Below are 23,737 nucleotides of genomic sequence, written 5' to 3'. Positions count from 1 at the left end.
AAAATGCTGAGTTGCTGCAAAATCTGCAACACAGCTAGTTTTGGCAGGTAAAGTCTAAGTAGCAGGGTGGGGTGTATATGTTAACAACGTTATATATCTGTCCTTTAGCATGCCAGACTTAGTCTTTTAACCTGTCACATCACACGCCTTAATGTTTTACAAAGAACCATTGTATTTTTTAGAAACTTTGCGAAGAACCTTGTTACTTAAAATACTAAATAAACATGGTGAAACAGCAGCGTTAATGTAGTCAGTTCACTCCTTGAGCCCATGTGTTGTCATTTTATCCAGATTCTCTTCTGTTTTAGACCTGCACACAAAACGTTATGCACCTAACAACAGTGTATATGTATTTGTTGCTATATATTAAAACAAACCAAACATGAAAATGAAAATATTTTTTGTGTAAAATTTTCAGATTTTTATATTTCAGTCAATGTTTTGTTTGATCTCTTTTTAGGTCAGTTCGCTCCAAGAGTAAAATATGATTTTGGTCCAAACCAAAATTAGTTTTTAAATTAAAACTTCCAAAAACTGGAATGAATTGATAGAAATGTCTGCTGTCAGATGGTAAATCAGAAAGTTGGAAATTAAATCACCAAACTACAAAAGCGTTAAATGACCAGAGATTGTTATTAAGGCAATTTTTAACATTTATAAAATGGTTGATTATTTTCTGATTAAAAAGAGACAATTACATGGCTGTGTACTAAAACACAACAATAACAAATTCACCCACCGAAAAATGTTTTTTGTTACATATTGCAACATATTATACTTTCATTTTGTTTTTCTATTAGAAAATGTTTTTCTTAAGCATTAACTTGTCCAGTAGGTCCTAGAGATTGAAATGTTTAAACAGAGTCTTAATTTTCTTAAAACGCTGATCCTAGAGTTTAGGAAGAGCATTTGTTGAGGATTAATCTGGATTTACACTCACGGGACACTCTGCTCCCAGTAAACAGCAATGATAGAGTTTAGATAAACTACAAAGTGTTTGGTGGTAATGAAATATGTCACCCAGCTCACAAGATTAACCTAAAATATTAATGCTTTTATGCAATGAGGAATAAAATGTTCCAAGTTTGGACAAAACATGTGAGATTAATGTCACTTTTTTATCTTCAAGAAGATTGCTGATTACCAAGGTAAACATCAGCTGCTCTACTCTTCAAATTGGATTTTTTTCTTTTTCTTTTTGGACACATCTGATCCTTTGTTTAATCTCTTTTTCTGGTTGGAGGTAGTCTGATGTTTTCCTGTCCCAGAAGGATTAGGATAACGCAACACTGGATTAAACCACTGTCAGAAAGAACAAAGCGATACACGGGTATATAATGTTTTAAAACACAAATGATCTGCGTTCATGGTAGAATTTGATTGGATTATCCCTTCAAATTGTATTTTCTGCAAAACAATGAGCAGCCCTTTCTTTGTCTCCATGAAATGAGGGAGTAACAGCAGAAGAGTCAACGGTTTACCAAACGGGTTTCTTTCTGGTAAAACAGAGGCACCAAAGCCTTGAGCTGGCAGGCCTCTTTGTTTCTTTGGCGATCAGCTTAGCTATTATTTTGTCTCTGTGGTAATCCTTCGTATCGTCATCTATGGGGGAGGATGAAAGACTTTAGTCCTGACCCAAATTCATACTCAGACCTAGAGACAAAACAAAAGCAAAGCGTACAGAGAAGCCCCTAATTATTGTTTTTATGACCAAGCAGCAATGCTTTGGGGAACCACAAACTGAAAACAATAATCTGATTTGTGCTTTCGAACTCTTATCTCTGCCTGGCACCATTATGACAGCAGGTTATAGCTTATGAGCTCAACGGCAGACCAGCAAAGGCTGACATGATAAGAAACAGAAAGACAATGGTGTTCAAACTCTATTTTCCCTTTTTAAAAATCCCCAAGTGGTTGCAACCTTAAGACTAAAGGGATTTTTTTTTCAACTTTTTGGCCTAATTTGATTTCCCATATCAAGTCTTTAAAAGAAGACTTGATATGAGCAGAACTTCTTAACACTGCCAGATAGGATGCATGCCAGTGATATCTGCCAGGCCCACGCAAAGCAATAATTGATTTATCATTGACAGTAAAGAAGGATAACATAGTTCATTTATATCTACCTTCTTGCACTTGTTTAAGGACATGAGTGCATTTATCAGTTGCCAAGAAACTATAAGTATGTGGTTGTAAAAATCTTATCAGTAAGTGCATTTACTCATCAATTATCAAAAATTAACAGCTCATGATTCCGTATGTTGTCAAACTGCCTTTTGGCCAACTTTTCATTTAAACATTGTTTCAGTTCACTATGCTTTGCAAGCATTTTTGTTTGTTCTAAAGGTTCTCCCAAAGTAAAAATGCTGATGCATGGTCAAGTTGTTGCAGGACGTTTGTATTTACACACACCTTTCACACACGCAGCAGACCGCCTGGGGGACACCAGTCCAGCTTCAGCATATGTCACGCCCTAAACATGCACCTCTCTGCAGACAGCTTCCTCTATGGATAACAACTTTGCAATTTCCATTCAGGAGTTTTTAGGCATTTGGCGATCCTTCTTAGTATTTTTGCAAAGAATCATGCAAATGTACATAATTCCTCATCATGTCTAATAAATGCTCCTCAAAGATGTTCATGTCACCTATGAATACATAAACTGGATAGTGGAAGCAGACTAGTGTTTGGGGTTATTGTCTTGATGAGCATTCAGTAACATGTAATAACATCTGTCTGACAGATTGCCTCACATTCAGCTCTAGAATACTTTGGCATGTGGAGAGGTTTATGGTCAAGTCAATGTGACTGCAAGATGCCCAGGTCGGGTAGCTGCCATACAAACCAAATCATCAGCCCTCTACCACTATGCCTGACAGTTGGTGTGTGATGTTTTTGCTGATGTGCTGTGCTTGTTTTTTTTATTTTTTATAACGGCTCATAGAGGCTGAACAGCTCTAATTTAAACCCCTCTTCTTCTTCTTTTTTTTAAGAAAGAAGAGATATTTTTCCAACAGCCCTTCCAAACAATTCATATCTAATCACTCTAGACCTTTAAGATTGAGCTAACCTAGATCAGTTGTGTCTGAAATGGAGTTTTTGGGTTTTTTTATAATAACACTGAGGCTGATTTTGGGAGGAATTTTATCTGATGTCCACTGACAGGTAGAACAGCAACGGTCTTGGATGTTTTTGCCACGGGAACAATCTTTTGGAAACTACCCGATAGCCCGTCCCAGACTGACGGGAAGATATGAATGCTTCTCAGAAATTATTGCTGACAACTTTCCACTTTGTAGGGTGTTTTCACATTTGTCTATGCCCAGACCTGCAAAAATACCAAAATATTCAAAGTGATAAAGGCTGTCACATCTATTTATGATGATTCAATCAAGTGCTTTTGATTAGCGGCGCCTGGCTGCTACATACCCCAAAACCAGCAGAAGCAGCAGAGATGAAACGAGTACTGAATCAGCATCATTACATTTCTTCTTCAAATCATATCTGTCTTCTGCATCATACTTTAATTTGAATTACTTAACTTTAAGCTCTCTTAACTTCAGATAAGAATAGTGAGCAGTTTCTTTAATCTCTGTTTGCATTGGATTTCATTTCGGTTTCATTCTATGATCCCAGGTAATCCCTGAAAATTACTCGACACCGATCTTCATATGATTGTCACAGAGATAGTTTTCAAAGATGATAATTAAGGTGTAAAAAATAAAATGCAGATTTTTAATGTTTTTGACTAAAACATTAAAACTAAACAGAAATTTACAATGATAGCAAAAAAGTTTTTTTTTTGCTGCATTTGATTGTTGAAAAGGTTGAGCTGGTTTTAACATTCAAGTCCGAAGCCACAAAAACCACAGGATTATGCCGATTCAGAGGACTGAATGATGACTGGGGATAACTCCAGGTCAGCATTGCACATGACATCAATGGTGATCCCTTTGTTCTTCCTTGCACGACAGATTTTTGGCTCACCAACTAAAAATGTGAGGTTGTGCTTGGGTGCTATCTTTTTTTATCCTGGCTCCAGACTTGTGCAGTCTCTCATTTCCAAAAGGCTTGTATTTAGCTTTTGCTGACCAAGCGCTGATCGTAGCTTTTTGTGGAAAGAACAAAAGAAAATATTGTGTAACTACCCTGCTGACAATGAGCTCAACTCCGAGCACTTTGCCGGGAAAACGGAAAGAAAGATTTTAGTTACTTTTTCCCCTACAAGTATGACAGGAAAAAGCATGCGACCCAAAACTGTGTGATTCCTTGATGACCATGACACAATAAGTGGTCATATGAGCCATGTGCAGCAATGTCAGAAACTTTGCTTCTCAGATTGACCACATAAACGTAGCGCGATGACCTACATTAATGTTGGTTTTCTTAAAAAGGAAAAAAAAAAACACAAAATCTCCCATTGATCTGATAACAGGAGACCTGAGTTCAATGACTTTTGACCCACTGAGCTTCACAGATTGCTTGTCTGTAATCTTTCAGAAAACAATTGCTTATGCATCCACCATTGTGACATTTCCAAGCGAAAGGTAAACCGGTGGGGGCTCAACAAGCTGTAAATGACACTGACCATTTGACCCTCCACAAACCTGATGGCCTGTCCAGACAACATCACACCTTGGAGCCGTTGGCTCAAACAAGCCCAGACCTGCTGCAGTTTGACCCTGAAATAGCTGACGTCAATACAGAGGAATGGTAGTTACATCTGAAAACAACGTGGGGGACAAAAACCCAAATTCTTTTTCCATTATAGTTCGTAGGTTCAGTGACTCAAATAGACACGGATGACCAGCTTCTCAGATGTTTGTCACACTTTTATTGTTTCATAGTTTCCTATGAACTGTGTCACCATGTGCTAGAGCATGAAAATGCAAACAGAAGTCGTAAACTGTAATATATTACTGGCTTGTTGTGTGCTTTGTTTTATATAGGTCATCTTTACAAAAAGTTAACTTTTGATTTACATTCCACTGTAATAAAGTGGCTATATAAAACATGTTGACTACAGCTGATCAGGAGTTAGGTTTTACATGGACCAAACTTTCCACAAATGTGACAAAAATGATGCATACGGAGACCTAATATGGTCTAAACTAGACAAAAATGTGTAAGGTAAGGTAAGGTAATTTTATTTATATAGCACATTTTCAGCAACAAAGCAATTCAAAGTGCTTTACATGAGTTAAAAATGGGAATAATTATTGGTTGGAGCTGTGACACTGAACACTTTAGTTCAGTTAATAAGACTGACATATTACAGTCAAATGACCTGATTTTGAGGTTCAGGCATCTCAGTAAAGTGGATTAGGCAGCTTTTGAGTAAGTAGGCAAAATTATAGTGTAGTGGTAAAGTAAGCTTCAACTTAAGTGGTTTAGATTTATGGCAACTTTGGGTAAATGCTAAAAACACATTTGTAGTTTGAGACGAATGAATTGAACTGTGTTTGATTTGAACACTTAGACCATCTTCGTGATCTTCTTTAAACTGTTGACAGAAGGTGTTCTGTTGTTTTAGGTCAAACTGCAGCCTCTTGCAGCTGATCATCAGACTCTTGTAACACCATGACCATGTTGTTGGTCAGGTTTAGTCTTGCCCTACTTTAGATCTTTTCTTGTGTGTCTATTGAGGAACAAGGTTATTGTCTAGCTCATACTTCTTACGACATACCTCAGGGGTTCATTTTGGGCCGTGTTCTCTTTTCATTACGTATGGTGTTCTTGGGTCTGATATTCATGCATATTTCACATTCATTGTTACTCTGATAAAGTCCAAATCTATCCCTTTTAACTGAATGTCTGTAAAAAATAACAAACCACAACTGACCATCTGCCTGCATTTAGAAATCTTTTTGTGTGTGTTGTGTTAAATGTGAGGAAAATGTTACAATAGTCAGCAGTAGACTCTAGACTAAACTACTGCACCTCACTTTATATTGGCCGTGAAGAATATTGTTTTACTTCATTTAAATGGATTTGAGTTGCTCAACTCATGTAATTTAAAGTACTGATTATCTAAAACGATGCTCTTAGCGCTGCAAAGATCAAAATTAAAGCTTGTGTTGGCATCCCAACAGACTCTGGGACAACCTGCTCTAAAAATGGCCTAAAAACTCACTTTTCTACATTTATTTAGTCTAATAGCAGCTTTTGTCCTCTTAGGTGTTGTTCCTTACCACTGTCTCACATGCATGCCTAATATGTGGGATTTCTGCAAAGGTCATGGCTTTGTGGCGTTAGCGGTCCACTTTTGCAACTTTTGAGTTTAGGTGGAAGAGTTTGTGCAACTGGTTGGGTTTCCTTAGAAAATGTATTTTTTTAACCATTTGGCAAAATAAACAGAACCATACTGGATAAAAACTGGAGTTGTACTGGGATACAGAATGTGGAATTGAGCTTACTATAAGATTAAGTTGAATTTACTATATATTTTTGCATACGACTTGAATCTTTTTGTTTTATAATTGCTTCAAGACAACATGTTGTGAATTGGTGTGATCTAAGGAAACAAGATAAATTGAGACTAATTTTGGTATTCTGTTTTGATGTTTTCAAAATAATTTTTATGCTCCATTTTACTTATTTCAGTGAATTATAGTTTGAATGTATTCCTCCTGTTTTAAGAAACAAAACTGAACAACTGAGAGTCAATCAGAAAACAGACATAGGGAATGCTTGATTCGGAATAACAGGACTGGGAATCTGCTCCAGCTACTCAGGGGGTTTCTGAGAACCTGTCAAGTTTTTTAGTGAACATCTGCACCACATTCTCTTCAGAGACTGACTACACATTTCTCATAAGTTTCTATTTTAACCTTTAGTTTCATTATGACTTAGTTGGATTTAATCCTTTGACTTCAGCTTTAACATTTTTCACATCAGTTCTGTTTTCTGCCTAAAATTCAGGCTCTGTCAGCACACGCCTGTGCTTCTCAAAAAGAAAAGGTTTTCGGAGAAATTATTGGAATAAGACGATATTCCAGGATTGTTCCACCAGTTCTCCTGCCATCAGCACATTTCAACCTGTACAGCTTATAGGAGGTGAGAGTTTAAGAGTGTACTTTAAAAAAAAGAACACATAAAGCTTTACATGTGAAATCTAAATCCATGTTTACCAATTAGCTCAAAGATATTTGTTTTATGTTTAAATAGTAACCTGCGGTATATATTTTTTTCCTAAAATCTCTCAAATATTTCTTCATTCTCCATTTTTTCTTCTAGTGTCCCCCTGATAAATGAAGAAAACTGAGGAATTAAAAAAATAGATAACCATTCACATGTTTAGTTTGGTAATGAGCCAACTGAGGAGTTTCACAAAATAAACAGTGCTATGCGCCTGACATGTATTCTTAGTTCAAATGTTCTGCAGCTTCCTTCCTGTTAGTAAAAGACTGGGAATTTCTGGTGGGAACATCCTGCCCCTTCCAGTAAGAAGGCTGGCCTTGTTACTAAATAGACTGAACAAAACATGGAAAGCATCCAAGGTCCCAAAGCAGAGTCAGAAGACCTACTGGAGCAAACACTGTGTGCTGACATTTAAGGAACAACTACAGCAACCTCTGTTTCAGTGCAAAGAAAAAGTGAAGGAAAACATTGAAAACTGTTGGTTCTTATCAGCCACAGCCATGACATGCATTATTCACTCTGAAATAATTTATCATTACATGGTTTCCAAAATGACTGCTACAAAAAGTTAAAAAATTCTGTAACTAAAAGTCTATGAAGGAGAAAACTGAATTTTCCACAAATTATATAGAGCTATGTTTCAAATAATATAAATATATGTTACATAGAAAAATCTGTGACTACTGAACTGTGAATAGATGAGGTTCTATTGTATCATAGGTTCCAAAAGTTCAGTATTCGCCAATGACGAAGACTGTACACAGCAGTCAGTCTTTCTGTGAGATGGTGAAAAAATTCACCCCAAAATTTAAACCATGAAGTTCGAAGAGACATTGATAAAAAGAAGCCACTCCATCGTGTGATCCAATATTCCCACTTTGGTCATTATATTACTAGTCAAGTTTGGATTAAAACAAAGAACAGCATACTGGCACCAACACCTAAAACATCAAGCATGGTAGTGGAAGGCTGATGATTTGGGCTTGTTTTGCAACAATTGGACGTAGGCACCTAACTCTTGAGTCAAAAATGAGGCAGTCAGTCCGACGGCAGGGGCAAACTTACCGGGCAACAATAATCCTGAACACAAAGAAAAGCAGAAATAGATAAGAAAGTTTTGCAACTGCCCTGTCAAAGTCTAGACATTAATCTGATAGAAAAGCAGTGGTGGAGAGTTCATGAGAAACAAATGCCCCAAAACCTCAATGAACTGACATAACACTGATAGGACAAGAAGCTTAGAGTCCTCCACAAAATTGTTGTAAACTTACTAAGAAAAGGAGCCCCGAGTTACTGCAGCAAACTGTGGGCCTACAGACTATTGAAATGTGAACAGTCCTTGGTTTTTCTATTTCAAAATCCATCCATCCATTTTCTGTACACCACTGTCCCTTAGTGGGGTCAGGAGGGTGGCTGGCGCCCATCTCCAGCGAACATTTCAGGCGCGAGGCAGGGTATACCCTGGACAGGTCGCCAGTCTGTCGCAGGGCAATCCATCTTAGTTTAATGATATATATATATATATATATATATGTATATATATATATATATAATATATTAATATAATATATATAAAATATATTAATATAATATATTAATATAATATATTAATATATATTAATATATATGTGTGTGTGTGTGTGTGTGTGTGTGTAATGTTCTATGTGTTTGTGTTCACTTATTTAAATTAATCTGAGAATCTGTGAAGACCAGATATTTCTCTAAATATTTCAAACTTCACCCCAATGAAAGTTTGCTTTTATATCATGAGAACACTGCAGAGTTATGATGCTTTCTCAGCGAAATCTACAAACATGATAAGAACTCAATGAAACATTCATTGGCAAAAGGATTTTTGCATAAGGTTTGCATGAAGCCGGAAGCCAGTTCAAGAGAAGGTTAGGGGAAAAAACATTGAAACTTGAATATTTCAAACTTGTTCCTAATTTTGAACAAGGTTTAAAACTTACTGCATTGTGCATCACTTTGCTTAATTGCTTAGCTCTAAAATCAGCTTAAATGGTAGGTGTAACAAATGTATCACCCATATATCACCCAACCAGTGATATGGACAGACTGATCAAAGATCTCATGTTCTCATGCTGTAGTTATTAAGACCAGCCAATACGTCACAACTGCCAACACGAAGAGACAATCTGTTGTACGGCACTATGGTCATCAGTCAAGGAATAAAGTTTCAAGAGACACGATGACTCCACTTTGACAGGAACATGACACATCACCTAGAATTTGATCCTAGCTGAAGTATCAACTCACCAAAAGGAGCCTAATGTTCAAGAGTTCAGACTGAGCTGCAGATGAATGGGAGTCATTTGACCTCTGATCTCCAGTTATTCTTGCCTTCATGTTTAAGGCTTTTGTTCTCGCAGTGCGAACCAACAATGAACTTTATTGATCCAAATCACTTTGATAGTGGATTTGAAGACATCTTACTGTCCAGGGCCCAACAAAAAACTTCAGTATAATCAGAAAAGCATGATGTTGCTCATTTCACCAAACCCAATTATTGTTTAGACCCCAATCATGAATTCATTTTTGTAACTGAATAGGCTGAATCAGAATTGAAACGGCATACGCAGCAAACAGGTTATATCTTCAAAACTGCAAAAGATTTTTTTTATTCTTTTTTGAGGTTTGACATCCATTTAATACGATAAAGTCCCAGACTTTATCGTATTAAATGTTTGTGTGGAGCACAGAGTAAACCAATGTTGCTCTTCTATAACTTTTTGCTGCACGTGGCCTGTAAGCTGGCTGAAATAAGGCTAATATAGTATTTTCTCTTGCTTAATAGAAAGACAAATTTTGTGTTGAAATAAAGCTGAACTATCCTGGAATGTATGCTAATTAATTGGGCTGTTATGCATAAATACTATTAAAAGGGCTGCATCATATTAAAGTATGGAATTATGGTAGGATTGCTGAAAATTGCATCCTTTTAATACAACTAACCAACACTTTCTTATACTAGAATGCATCACACTGTGTTCTAGTATTAAAAATATACATCACGACAGGTCAAATATGGATATGAATCAATGAATGACGTCTATATAATATATGCTACCAAAATGGTACTCAAGTGTGATTGTGACAGCTCTAGTTATTATGGTATCAGTTTAAATACTGCAGTTCATAACCTGCTTGCAAGATATCTAGTATGCAGCTGATTGTAGGCTGGAAACCCATGCTAATTTGAAAGTTATGCTACATTAAGAGTAAAATGGGAAAAGCTTAGCAAAGATATTCTACAAATCAAGCACTTGAAAACTAGTGCAACATTTTTGACTTGATTCTATAGGTTTGCTCAAGTCATTGTATAAACAGCAAAACTGCAAAAACATAAAATTAACATTTTACATTTTATCAACCCATGCCTAAATGTTATATTTTATAGATGAATAGTTGGTGTGGTGCCAACTATTCATCTCTCTATGTTGGATGGAAGAATAGATTTTGATGACTTTCTACAATATCTACAAGTAGAATTTGAGTAAAACGCATCATATCTTCAACTTGACGTCATGAATTCCAAAGTTAAGGGCTTATCTGATCTTTGGTCCTGGCCTTGAATCAGTACCAAACTGTTGAAATCCCCTTCGTAAAAAAATGCAGCAGTCCCAACAATAACTGTTATGTTGGTTGGATTTCCATTAACTGAGGTACTGTTTTTGCTCAAGCCTAAAATTTGCATAAATTATAAAACATGCAGCTTCTCAAGTGGACAAATACATTACAAGGAAGCCCCTGCAAATGTTTATCCAAAAAGACATTTGGGTTTGCAAAGATGTGAACATAAGCTGGAGTTGAGCTGCAATGTCTGCAAAATAAGCCTTGAAAGTGCAAAATAGATTAGAAGTCACAGTAATTACTGTTTGCCCCACACAATAACACTAAACACTGAGCATATGCATGCCTTAAAACATTTGAACATTTTACTAAAAGGCACCTTTGTTAACTGGAATAAGCAGGTATATTCAGAGCTCTCTGCATGATTATATAAACAAAACAGCTGCAACAGTGAGTCAGTGTTTAAATAGGAGGCTTGAAGTCTACTTCTGTAAAGGAGCTCCAAAAAGTTGACATTCAGCTCTGCCTCTTCTTCACAGCACAGCTAAAAGTTGTGAAAACTTAGCCCTATCTATTCATCTCAGAACCACAGTTCTCAGTATTGGACGCCTTTGACGCCAAACTTATAGATTACTTCTGTTTAACTATTAACTTGTGCGTCAGCTGACTTCCCAGAAACTGGTGCTTTTTTTAAACAGAAGGGCGTGCTGTTGCTACAGGGAGGCAGACTTGCTCGCAACCAATACCCACGCTCAAAAGGCGGTTCCTCCCCGGTATCAGGTTTCAGTTCTGAGAAAGAAGCCGTTGAACAGAACATTTGAGCAATAGAATGGTGAAATGGAGCCATTAGTTTTCAGAACTAAGAGTAACTCCAGTTCCTGCAGATATTTTCTCATGCATCAGGACACATTTCCCTAGTAAAGCAAACAAATTCTCAAAGAAACTGTACTCTTAGAGGCCAATTTAGTCTTGGGCTTCTTTATCTGTGCAGATATGCCTTTTGTATGCAGAGAGCAGTTTTAAAACCACTCCCTTAAAACCATCCCGTGAAAGGAATGCAGTTACCTGCTTTAAAGCCTTTCGGTTTGCAGCTGCGCCTCTCTCATAGTTCAGAAGCTGCAAAGTTCAATTCGATAAGTCTGGTAAACCACAACAGATGTACACTTTTAAAGCAAGCAACTAACGTTTAGAACAGAAACTGCACAAAAATACCCTTGATTATGCAGATTTGCTTAAAGAGGTTTCCCAGAAGATTTTCAATTAGTTGGAGTTCAGGTTTGGAAACAAAAGATTTAATCTGTGACCAAACCAGTTTGAGTTTCGTCTTCTTTCACTGAGTCACTAGAGCAGAATTCTCTTCTGAAATTGAGACAATATCTAGATAAACTTCTCATCTTTTTTATTTGCTTCTGTAAGAATTTCACAGAAGAAATTTAATTTACCAACAAGCAAACAAAAATAAAAAAAAGAGTTAACTTCCTGTTCCTTTATGGCACTCCCTGCTTTCTGCACAACCAATCCTCTTGGTAAATGCTGCAAACAGCAATTTGAATTTGCCTCAGCCTTTAGATCTCCCCTGAGCAAAACAGCCTTTCTTCAATGAGCCATGTACAGGTAACTAAGAACGTAACCAACATCATTATTCACAGGAGTAAACCAGAGGACAGCTGTGAATCGTCTCCATAGAGTCTCCCCTTCATGTCCTCCACTGTCATGTTTGTTCTGTAACCATAGACTACAGCAGGATCTGAAAATAAGGTGAAGTCCCAAACCATCACCATGGTTTTCCCTGCTAGAGGCTTGATGTGGTGGAAACAAAATATTAAGAGTGCCAGAGAATTAATGAGCAGAATCTCAATCCTTGGTTGGAACCAATAAAACATGTTTAAGTCATCGGTTTCTAGGTAGCTGAAGCCTGTCTGAATCAGGATGTGGATGTTATGCAACTCTGAAGATGTTTTGAACCCCTTTGACCCCAGTTCAGCACTTTGAGCTTGTGCACCAGCTTTGCATAAAAAAACTCTGCAACGTGCAAAACTGCAGATGCAACCCTGAGCTCAGTCAAATAGGAGGTGCTCAAATTTCGAGGAAACTGCAGCAAGCGCTATATTGGTTGTGGTGTGAATAAACAGAGGTTTCTGACCCATAAAGTGTCAGAAATTTACAGCACATATCCTATTGGTTGTTTAATGTGATTAAGCAAGACTGCCTGTTCAGAAAGACATTATCAAAAGTTCAAACAGTTTAATTTGTTTTATTATTCTGTACATATGCTTTTAGCTTAAATCTGAATGTAGCCATTGGTGTCTCTTGGACACAGCAATTTTAACAATGACATACTATGTGCAAATCAATCCCTCTACCCCGAACGTTTGTGAACTATCCAGACCAAAGTCCAAATGCTCATAAAAGTTTTCAAGGAATGGGTGTCATTCCTGCAAAATGCTATGGATAAATGGTTAGTTTCTATTGGTTTGGCCTGTGATTTCATTAAAAATGTTTGATAAAAATCACAAATAATTCTAGTTGTAAACAGATTGCCCCACCCCCATCCCCCCAAAAAAGATTTAAATTAAAAATGTGCTAAACAATAGCATAATCATTAATTTTACATACAATATAATGTCATTAGAAAAATAAATTTATTCATACATAAATAAGTTTGAAAAATGTTTTTACAAAAGACAAAAAAACAAAAAAAAAAAAAACAAAAAAAAAAACATGATATTCAAAGTTAAACTTCCATTTCAGAGTCCAAAACAGAAACTGGTGACAGGAGAGTCCATTAAGGTCTCAAAGTCCAACAAATTCACCTGATGAGAAAGGCTAATGTTGCCCCAATACCAGCGACCCCAACAAACGCCATCAGCGTGTTCCTCACTGTAGACTCAGGATCTGATACTCTAAAGAACTCCACAAAGCCCTCCTGAAAACAAAAACAAAAAATACATTAGTTTCAAATCCACAGAAGGTTCTCAAAGTGAGCCAGCAGTGGGGTGCAATAACTTACCCATGAGTTGTTTTTTGCTAGCCAGTCCCGCTGGTTTTCCAGGAGATACGTGGATATTTCCTTGCTCACCAGCTCCACGCAATGCTCTCTGCCCCTCTCCTTCAGGTGCTGACACACTGCAGCCCCGAACGCCACCAGGCTGACGATCCGACCCCAGTTGGTGGTCCCGTCTGAAAAGAGATTCTCTGCTACTTCCGTAACAAACCCCATATTGTCCGGCTGGTTATCCAGAGCAAGCCTGTTGAGCATACCTGAGAGGAAAAGAAATGACTTGGAGTCAGAGATCCATTTCGATTACGGTCAGAGAAGCATTTATGTCGTTACTTTTTACTTCCGCTTAATTGCATAACAAGTAGAACGGGTACATTTTAAATGAAGTATCACTTCCTTGAACGTCTATAAGGGCCAAAAAGGCCAACAATGGCCAAAACAGCTGTTTTAAACATGCATCCAGTTTTATAAAATATACACTGTAAATATTTCCTGTGGGTGAGGCAGGCTATGACTCAACTGTGGAAAAATCCTACAATGGCGCCTACTTACCATTGTATGCATATCTGTGCTTCGACAAAACGTCCTCCACCACCCTTTTCATCGTAGATAGAGCTTTATTTTGACTCCACCGACACTTTGAAAGTCCTGTAAAATTTCTTAGAAAACTGCTAATAAGCTCCACTGTGTCGTTATCCAGCACTTGGTTGCTCGCACGTACAGCAGACGCGTCGGTTTCACTGTCTTGCTGCGCTGGAGTGCATGGCAGAGAGCCTTCGTCGCTGTCGTCGCTGCTCTCCTGGAGGCTTTTTGCAACATATCCATTCGTTGCGGTCACTGCGAGATTCGTCGGGCGTTGCTTGTAGGGATCCTTAGGCGAATGAAGAGAATCTACAGTGGATCCCATTGCGACTTCAGGCACAACGAGCCCCTGGTCGTAGTGTGTTTGTCCATCCCCGACTCCATTTTGAGAAAAAATTAGATAGTTTAACGCGGTTGTCGAATTAGCCGTCATATTTTCCTTTGAAATGGGATTAACTGGTTAACAAAGAAGACTCAGCTAATTGAAAAGGTTAGGTAGTTAGTAAAATAAGCCAATCTATATTCCACTCATTCTGCCAGATTCAGGTCCTCGAGAAACGGCTACAGGAAATGGGAGCCAATACATAAAGGCTTCATCCTGCCCCCCCCCTTTTGACGTCACTTGACACGCCCCGCCCCCCCCAAAGGAAACACTCGCTTAAAAAAATTGCTTTACTCCAGAGTTTGTGCTCACAAACTAGTAATTTGAAGTTGAGAGCTATTTCATGAACCTGAATATTCACTTAAAACTCAGCTGTGTTCTGACTGATATTAGGAGTTTCAATCTTCTCAGCGAAAATCAATACAATCAAGTAAAAATCAATACAATCAAAAAGTAGCCTTTGTTTTATATATATAAAAATTAAATAATTATTTCATTTCTATATAGTTTCGCTTCTGTTTCTGGATATGCTTTCTACACACTTGTGCAAATATCTGGAATTTCCAGTACTATATTTCATTTGCTTCAGTTTCTGGAAGCGCTTTCTATTCTCTTGTGGAAGATACTGGAATTCACTGGAATTTCACCGGAACTGCCCAGCCAATACACTGCTCTGGCTCCCCCTAGTGGCCAGCTTAAGTTTATACACCTTTAAAGTCTTGGTGTATTTTCTCAAAACTATCGTTTGAGATTCTTTTACAAATTTGCGTGTGTGCTTCTAAGGTTTGTGGCATAGAACCTCCTATGGTTACATCTATTGCTCAACTGCAAAAATAAATAAATAAATAAAAATAAAAAATCCAACTATATATTTTATTAATGTAAAAGTTTATTTCAAATACTGACAAAAATCCTCTCATCTTCCACACAACAAACATTCCAAATAGCCCTGTACTTTCTGAAGTGTCAAAATGTTTCCTTTGTTCTCCAGTGATCCTCATTATGTAAACCCCCCCTTCTTTAAAGAAGGAAGGCTCCTTCTGACCTCCTTGCAACTATCTTGGGCCAGAAATAGGATGAAATACACCAATTTTGCAATAAAAGAACACAACAAAAATAGGAAACATCTGCTTGCAAAACAAGAAAAACACAAAGATAAAAGCAGCACAAATGTATCAGAGTACATAGCCTGTCATTTGTTTATACATTCTGGCACGTATTTCTCTTCTGGATGACACACCCTGTCTGTGAGGTTTAAAACATACCTAGTCAATTTCCTCTGGTTTGATCTGTGCATCAAAATTTATGCTTTTAATTTGATTTTCAACAAGTCATTTTTTTTATCTGAAAGCACAAAATGTTAAATTTAAAACCAAGTAATGCTAAATTGTGAGTTCTTGCTAATCAAGGTGGCAAAAAAAAAGAAAAATCAACTTTTCAGCACTAATCATTGGTAATTAAAAACAGTCTTATATCCAGTAGATTTTACCTCAGAAGCTAAACAATTATGAAACGGAAATACTGCGAGAGAAAAAAAAATCACGCAAACTTAAAAGGACAGGCATTCTTTACAGCGTATCATCTCAGATTTGTCCTTGAATCAGCAGCATTTACACACATTATCAAACAGATTCATGGAGCCTCTGCAAAACACCGATATACAGCAGAAGTAGTGTTAAAACTGAGGAGAGAGGAACCACTGAATCAGAAATAGCTCAGGCTACAAAAAGACCAAAAAGCAGGTGGGAAACAACAAAAGTCAAATCCTGTTGAAGTCTATTTACAATAGATGAGACGAAGAAAAGTGTTGCATTCATACAGCACCATAACAAGATCATATGCACAGGTCACTTCTCTTTCACACACTGCAAATTTGACACATTTAAAAAGTGAGGTTGCAGATGTGGTGGGTTTCGCCTACATGATGGAGTGTAAGTTGGTGAAAGTTCCCTGAAGCAGTAATATACACTATTTTTCCTTTATTAAGTGCACATATCCAGTTTAAATTCTTGACTTGCGTGTAAGGGTGCACATTCAAAGTCTTGAGATGTTGCAATCGCTCTATTAACCTGTTTTACAGGCTGTATCCCAGATAGACGTGGCACATTGTTCATGCTCACACTTTGCCCCCATCATCATGTGTTATAAAACCTCTTTGCTTAGCTGTGAGCTCCTGTAGAGACGGAGCAAGCCACTTGAAAAAGCCGGCTAGGCTTTCTGAAGCTTCGCCTATCAGGTTACTTGCTGTTTAAACACAGACGCCCTGATAACAATAATCAAGTCAGTTTGGGAAGAAAAATCTGCAAGGTGCAGGTAGTAGATCTATATTCCAGCAACAATGTAGGAAAGTAAACAAAATAGTTTATTTATTAGTGTTTTCTGTTGGTAGTTTGTTAGCCTGTGATGAATGAGCCTGACGCACATTTTGAAAGTTTTATGAATAGCCTTCAAAATCACTCGTCAGTCCAATGAAGCATGTGAGCTGCTCCACATCATCAGTTGGAAACTAATGACTTACTTTTGTCACTTCAAAAATGACTTTTATGGATAAATAAGAGAAAAAAATCTGGATCAAATATTTCAACGTCGCAAAAAATTCTAATTGTCTTGAAGTTCTGCCCCATCATTATCAAAAATTAAACATCACTTTTGAGAGTCTATTCAAGGCTTAGCTTGGCAGCTAAAGTATGGATCTTTATTATGTTGTTTTTATTATTACTTTTAAAGCAAAGCAACTTTGAGCCTAAAATTTAACAATACAATCCCAAATTAGTTGATTCTGCGCTCCTGATTCTCTAAGGCATGCTATCTGGACTAGTTCTCAAAGCACCACGGTTAACACAAATTACGTGCTTGTGCAAGGTTGATTTACCGAAGCATAAACTCTATACAGAGCTTTTCTACTCCCCCCACCCCCACATAAATCTTTTAGGTTATAGTAAACACTTTGTCTAGATGCAAATATGTGTGCATGTAAATGGATTGTCAGGACAGTGTTTGCTTTGATATTTCGCCTAAATCAATAAGCATATGCCCCTCTGCTGTTAAAAAATACTTAGATTTTGTGTCATTTAACAATCATGCAGCATATTTAGCGAGAACAAGAGCAGAGGGGGTGGGACAACATCAGCAGAGAGACAAAAATCGAAAGTTTTCAGTTCTCATTTGCCTGAGCTGCAGCGGATGACCTCAGGTACCATTAGATAAAACTGACTGACATGTGAGATGCCTCATATGCTCCATTCTTTTCCCAAATGTGGATTAAAACTACCTTCCCCCCTTATTGATTTGGTATGCAAGCGACTATTCACATACTTCTTCCGACACCTCCCCACTGCTTAAGTCAGCCACCGGCAAAGCATAGAAACGTAAAGATCGAAGAACAAACTGCAGCCACGGCTCCTAACGCCTTTACACACATTGTTTTGGTGTCGCTCAGGATGCAATAAAAAGAGAAATAAACACACTATACAGAATACAAAGTGCATTAAATCCGCCCCTCCAACCCTGCCTGATGACACACACCTACTGTAATGCATCTTGGAACACTACAAACCAAGATATAAGGGAGGCGGTGGAGCAGAGTGCGCAGACAGAACAGAGCTGTGCGTGGTGCGAAGGCAGAGAGGGCTCCGGCTTTGTGGCCACCCGAACCACCGCCCAAGCCCAGACCACCCACATACAAGCACAACAGGAGTTTTAACTTATACAACTCTGCCCAATATGTTAAAGCCAGTGGTGTCTCGGGATGAGAAAGGAAGAGAGAGGAGGGGAGAGGAGTGGACATGTTGGGAACACGGGGTGAAGTGGAGTCCTAGGGGGATGGTGTCGAAGATGCCTCTCAGATGACGAAGGCTAGCCAGCTAGCTTGCTGGTCACCAAGGATGACTTCCTCGTTCTTGGTAGATCCTGCGGCGTTGGGATATGGTCACCGGTTACCAGGTTCTTCTCGGGTCCGGCCACAGGAAGCTGCTTGTTCTTCACCTTGGCTTTGGCCATGTTGTAGTCTCCCGAGTCAAAGTACTTTTGCTGTGTAAAATCAAAGAGCAGACCTGGAATCAGATTTGGAGGAACTGCAACACTTCGGTTCATACTTCTGAAAAGCATAAAGTTTATAATTTGTTTAATCTGGTTTAAAGACACTAATGTGTTCATAATTGTAAGATGGAAAATAGCTGCATTCTCCCATGGCCTGCCCTGGCTACGCCCACTCTTAGCCAGAGATTTCCCACATCTCCCAGAATGACTTGCAGCAACCTCCAGAGGTATGAGCTTGCTGTGGTTTACAGTATGTGGAGGTGGAAAGAGCAAGAGCTTACCAAGTCATAGCAAAGAGGGAAAAAAACCTGAGAGCTTTGCTGTTTAAAATACAAATTAAAGGACCCAGATAGATGTGATCCGTTCATATACCGCAAGTTTAGGTTTCGGCAGCAAAGAAATGCATCTTCAGGGTTCTAACATCATTTTTTAATTCAAAATTCCTTACATTTAAAGTCACCAACATTACAGATCTAAGTAAATGAGCCTGTCCACTGCAGATATTTCTACAGTGGTCAGGATTTATACAGGTACCATGCAAACATCACTGCAATTAAACATTAGCAAGGTGGGCGCATCACTAAACATTTTGTGATATAAAAGACACAAGCTAGATAAAAACAGAAATAGAAAAGAATAAAAGAAAGGCAGAAATGACCCAGATAAAGGAAGACAGAAAAGAAAGGAAGAAGAATGAAAATCGATGTATTGTCATTGTTAAAAAAGAAAGAAAAAGGAAAGAAACATAGAAAGAAAATCAATTTATTGTCATTTCATTGTTGCCCTGAATTTTAACCCTTGAAGTAGAGAAGTGACTCTCTCATTAATCTTCTTAGCTCCCCTCACTATCCTCTCCAGGACCCTCTTGTTTGTCATACTGCAGGTGGAGTTTTAGTTGTAAGCAACATGGAATACTCATTAACTATGTTTTAAACAGCTGAATGTTATGTTTGTTAGGAAATTTAATTACAAGATTTTAATTGATTTTGCAAGGGACTGGATTGATTACAGTAAAAGCATCAACAAGACGAAACAATCAGTTTTTCTTACTTATTGACAGACAGTAAAGCTGTGACCAGTTTACACTAACAAGCACTTGTCTTTTCAGCCATGTAGTGGACAACCGATGGCTACCCACCCCTTTCTGTAGCCTCTTCATCAGGAAGTCGGACCCACCAGGCTTCTGGCCCAGACCAGGATACTTAGCCTTCAGTTTGGCCTCCTCTGCCTTTACTGGGTTTGCATTTTTCTCCTGCGAGTCCTGAGAACAGAAAATAAATAAATATATAAAAAACTGTAACCATGTCACCCAATAAAAAAACATCAGGACAGAATAAGCATAACCATGAAACCAAGTAATATTGTATAAACTCCAATTTCAATTTCTTTTTGGGTTTAAAAAAGTACTAAGCAAAAAATAAAATATTCTGTTTTGAAAAAGAGAAGTTCGCCTGAATAATCAACTTAAAAACTGCTGCTGAAAAATGTAACCTACTTCTGTAAAGTGAGCTTAGATTTATGATAGAGCCTGCTGGGAGCTGGAGATACTTCATAACAATGTGAGTCACAGCATGAACTCTTAGTCCTCTTTCTCATATAACCAACATGCCTAAGAATTAACAGCTGAAGAAGACATTTCCACAAATAAAACATTTCATAAAAGAGGAGCTTATACTACTAAGGAACAATTTTTCATTTGTAATTTGTCTTTTCCAAAGATTTTTACTGGAAAAAGTATGTTTTTACAAATCTAATTAGGATAAATTTTAACCATTTAGTTGTAAGCAACATGAAATACTCATTAACTATGTTTTAAACAGATGAATGTTATGTTTGTTAGGAAATTTAGTTACAAGATTTTAATTGATTAAAATTGATTTAACCAATTTTAAAGTCCACTTTAAGGGTGAAGCATTATATGCCTTGGATAATTTTATAATGACACTTTCTTGCAATATCAGGATGTTTTTTTCTTTTTTCTTTTTATATATATATTTTTATGGACAGTGAACAGATAAGTACAACACGTAATAAACACAATGCAAACAACAGAGACGTCTCTGCAGGCTTATACACGTCGGTCAGGTAAGATGACTATAATCCAAGTGCCAGTCAAAGTAAAATATTGAGGCCATGAAAATATGCCTCACCCTTTATGACTGAAATGTGCAGAACTTTGACCTGGATCTCAAACATCACAGAAAAAAGGAAGTTATAAAGTTCTGAAAAGTAAATGGAACTAAAGTCATTTAAGCAATCTGTGTCTGGCGCTCTCACAGAAAATTCTGGTTCTACCTGAACTATGGATATGAGATAGAGCATTCAGTCTGCAAAGCTTGCTGGGCCAGGGATAAAATGTGACTCAGGACACTGAAGCCGATGAACAGATTCCCTTAGGAGGAGGGGTGGGAGTGTGACTCAGTGAATACTGGTTCACTTGGGTCCATGGCAAGAAATTTATGAGCTACTATATTTGGTCTCAATGCAGGGAAACAGCCATATTCCACACCACATTCTGTGAGACTGCGTTTACAGCTCTGTATTTGTATGTGGAAAGCTGTAAAATTCCACTCAACCAGCACCCAAGTTTGATTTGACAATTTAACAGCATGCAGTTGTTAAACATGGCTTCTGCTTTTCTCTCTGCATCATTCTCAGGGAATTTGGTGTCACAGAGTTAAACAATAAAGTGCAAGAAGCTTTAGCATATTTTAAGGTCTTAGAATACATACTATGCCATTTGTTTTTTATGATATGAGGGTTAATTTCAAACTCCCAAATGGGAACAGATTCCCATTTGTAAGCACAGGAATTAGTAAATCGCTATGGTTGTCCAATTTGCAATTGAAATGTAATTTACAGATTCATGCTAAAACTATAGAATAAATAGAGTGCAGCATATTTTACTCTTGTTCCCTTTAAAGTAATCCTCAAGTTCTCAAAACATTTCCCACTCTAATTCTCTTTTGAGTAGATTGTTTGAAACACAGAGCAGCGTGTTTAAAAAACTCACCTTGGCTGTCTGTGCTCTACAATACAGTTTATCTACGTGTTTATCTTGTAAATGGCTGACACCAAAATTTTAAAAGCACCACTAAAGACAACCCTGGTACCAGGTTTGAGAACCTTGCACCTAGGTTATCTACATTTGGATAGGCAATGATGCACCAATCAAGTTGTAAATAGGTGAAACACATTGATATGTTTCTCTTTGAATATTTGCTATTCACTTTCTTTTACTTTTATTATGCATACAAAATAGAACAATTTCAAACTGCAAGCATTCAGACCTTCGAACATAAAAACAACTTTGACGATTATGACAAGTTAAGCTAACATCCCAATACTACAACACAAAAACACTAACTTCAGCAGCTCTGTTAGTACTAGCAAATCGGAGGCTGCTTTGTGGTCTAACTGTTGGATTAATGATTAAAGGATTGACTGAACCACCCAAATACTGCTTGATATTGGAGGAGGCAGTTTGGAGAATTTCTCAGTCTGTATTTATTGCTGATGTTTTGGTCAGATAAGAAACTTGATTTATTTTACCTGTACATGAGAAGAGTAAGGTCTTGTTTTCAACTATATTCCTAAATTCAGCTAATTTCATATATAGACACATACTTGATTAGTCCATACAAGGTACAAATTTGTCTTCATTTTAGGATTTAGCTATCATGTTTCATTTAAAAACTAATACATAAAGAATGTCTTGTGTTTAAAGGTTGAATATTCTCTGTAATTGCTTTAGCAGTGCCAGTATCATATTCAACAGTAACAAACATGTCCTTTGGGATGAATAACAAACAATAAAGTTAACTGACTTATTCTAACCAATAAACCTGTAGTAAATTCATCAAAGATTTATGGGAACATTTTATTGTGGTATGCTTGCGTTTGGAAGCATTTTCACTGGTTTCAATGTAAATCGAGGGAGATAAATACTCCAAGACTTTCTCAACTATTACAATTGTGCAAGTGTGTTAATTTATAACTTGAATACAAAATACTGATGTCATTTGCTTTGACACATACATTTCTAAATTTAAATTTTTGCTTACATACCCATGGGTGGACAAATTTGTTGTGGGATAGCACACACATAAAAAAAACAATAACTGGATGCCAAGTTAAGTAAAGGAATAAATTCGTAATCCAGAAACCACAGCATTTTTAAGGAGGACCAGTGGTCCGTCCATTGGACACATTTAAGATATTTACTTTAAACTGCAGTCATTTGATTGTTTATATGTATATCTATAGACAGCAGAATGTCAAGTTTTGTGGTTTTTCGTGAATAACTGGCAGCACAAACCAAAGAGGCCTGAGCTACTGTGGAGTCTTCAACCAATAACACAAGAACGGGACAAAACAAAGTGACACACAGGCTGGATGCACCGAATCATTTGACAGCTGATGTACATAACTGTCTTATTACACAGCAAACCGCTTATAAACAGCTGTACGTGTCCTCTGGTAGTATTATTAATTCGTATCCAGCACTAAGCATTTTGAACACTTCACTTGAGCTATTTTATCTTAGCCATGTCTCGCTAGCACCCTCCGCGGTTAACAGTGAAAACCCACCTGTTTTTCGTCCTCGTACTCCACTTGGGTGTCCGAGTCGAGATTTTCCGAAGACATTGTCTGAGTGCGGTGGACCAGCTGTTAGTCCGTTTGCCACACAACACAAAGGGGTTGAATAAACCAGGCAGCGTTAGATAAACCTGCACTGAACCTAATCCTGATTTTCTAAACACGACAGCTCCCCAACAAAGATGGCGTAACGAGATGTGACGTCATTACTTGAGGCAAGTCCCGTTTATAAGTTGACACGCACTTTAGCCAATAGGGTGCTAACAGTGCTTTGTTCTTAGCCAATGAACTATCCCTATTTTCTTCACGCGCTGTGATTGACAGCCAACGCTCCAATGGGTTTTCAATTTGGCCCAGGGGCAATGCGGGGGAGCGCGCTACACTGCATCAGCGCAAAATATGGA

The 23,737-nt window shown here is 37.6% G+C and overlaps 2 protein-coding genes across 2 annotated transcripts; both read right to left on the bottom strand.

The window, feature by feature from the left end:
• Positions 1-12,969: 12,969 nt before the first annotated feature.
• mcl1b (MCL1 apoptosis regulator, BCL2 family member b) lies at positions 12,970-14,886 on the bottom strand. The gene is made up of 3 exons (XM_014991336.2): positions 14,285-14,886; positions 13,742-13,992; positions 12,970-13,657 (listed from the first exon to the last, which is right to left on the bottom strand). Exons 1-3 carry the CDS (start codon positions 14,745-14,747, stop codon positions 13,541-13,543), a joined length of 831 nt encoding a protein of 276 aa, XP_014846822.2. The 5' UTR covers positions 14,748-14,886; the 3' UTR covers positions 12,970-13,540.
• A 681-nt stretch (positions 14,887-15,567) lies between these two features.
• ensab (endosulfine alpha b) lies at positions 15,568-23,529 on the bottom strand. The gene is made up of 3 exons (XM_014991338.2): positions 23,325-23,529; positions 19,873-19,995; positions 15,568-18,725 (listed from the first exon to the last, which is right to left on the bottom strand). The coding sequence occupies exons 1-3, from the start codon at positions 23,379-23,381 to the stop codon at positions 18,552-18,554; spliced, it is 354 nt and encodes a 117-aa protein (XP_014846824.1). The 5' UTR covers positions 23,382-23,529; the 3' UTR covers positions 15,568-18,551.
• Between the last annotated feature and the right edge of the window lie 208 nt (positions 23,530-23,737).

Source organism: Poecilia mexicana, unplaced genomic scaffold (genome assembly GCF_051168715.1).
Source record: "Poecilia mexicana isolate PSO_F unplaced genomic scaffold, ASM5116871v1 scaffold_16, whole genome shotgun sequence".
In the NCBI taxonomy this organism is placed as follows: domain Eukaryota; kingdom Metazoa; phylum Chordata; class Actinopteri; order Cyprinodontiformes; family Poeciliidae; genus Poecilia; species Poecilia mexicana.
The sequence above is the reverse complement of the archived record's forward strand: the minus strand, read 5'-3'. Positions and strand labels throughout refer to the sequence as shown.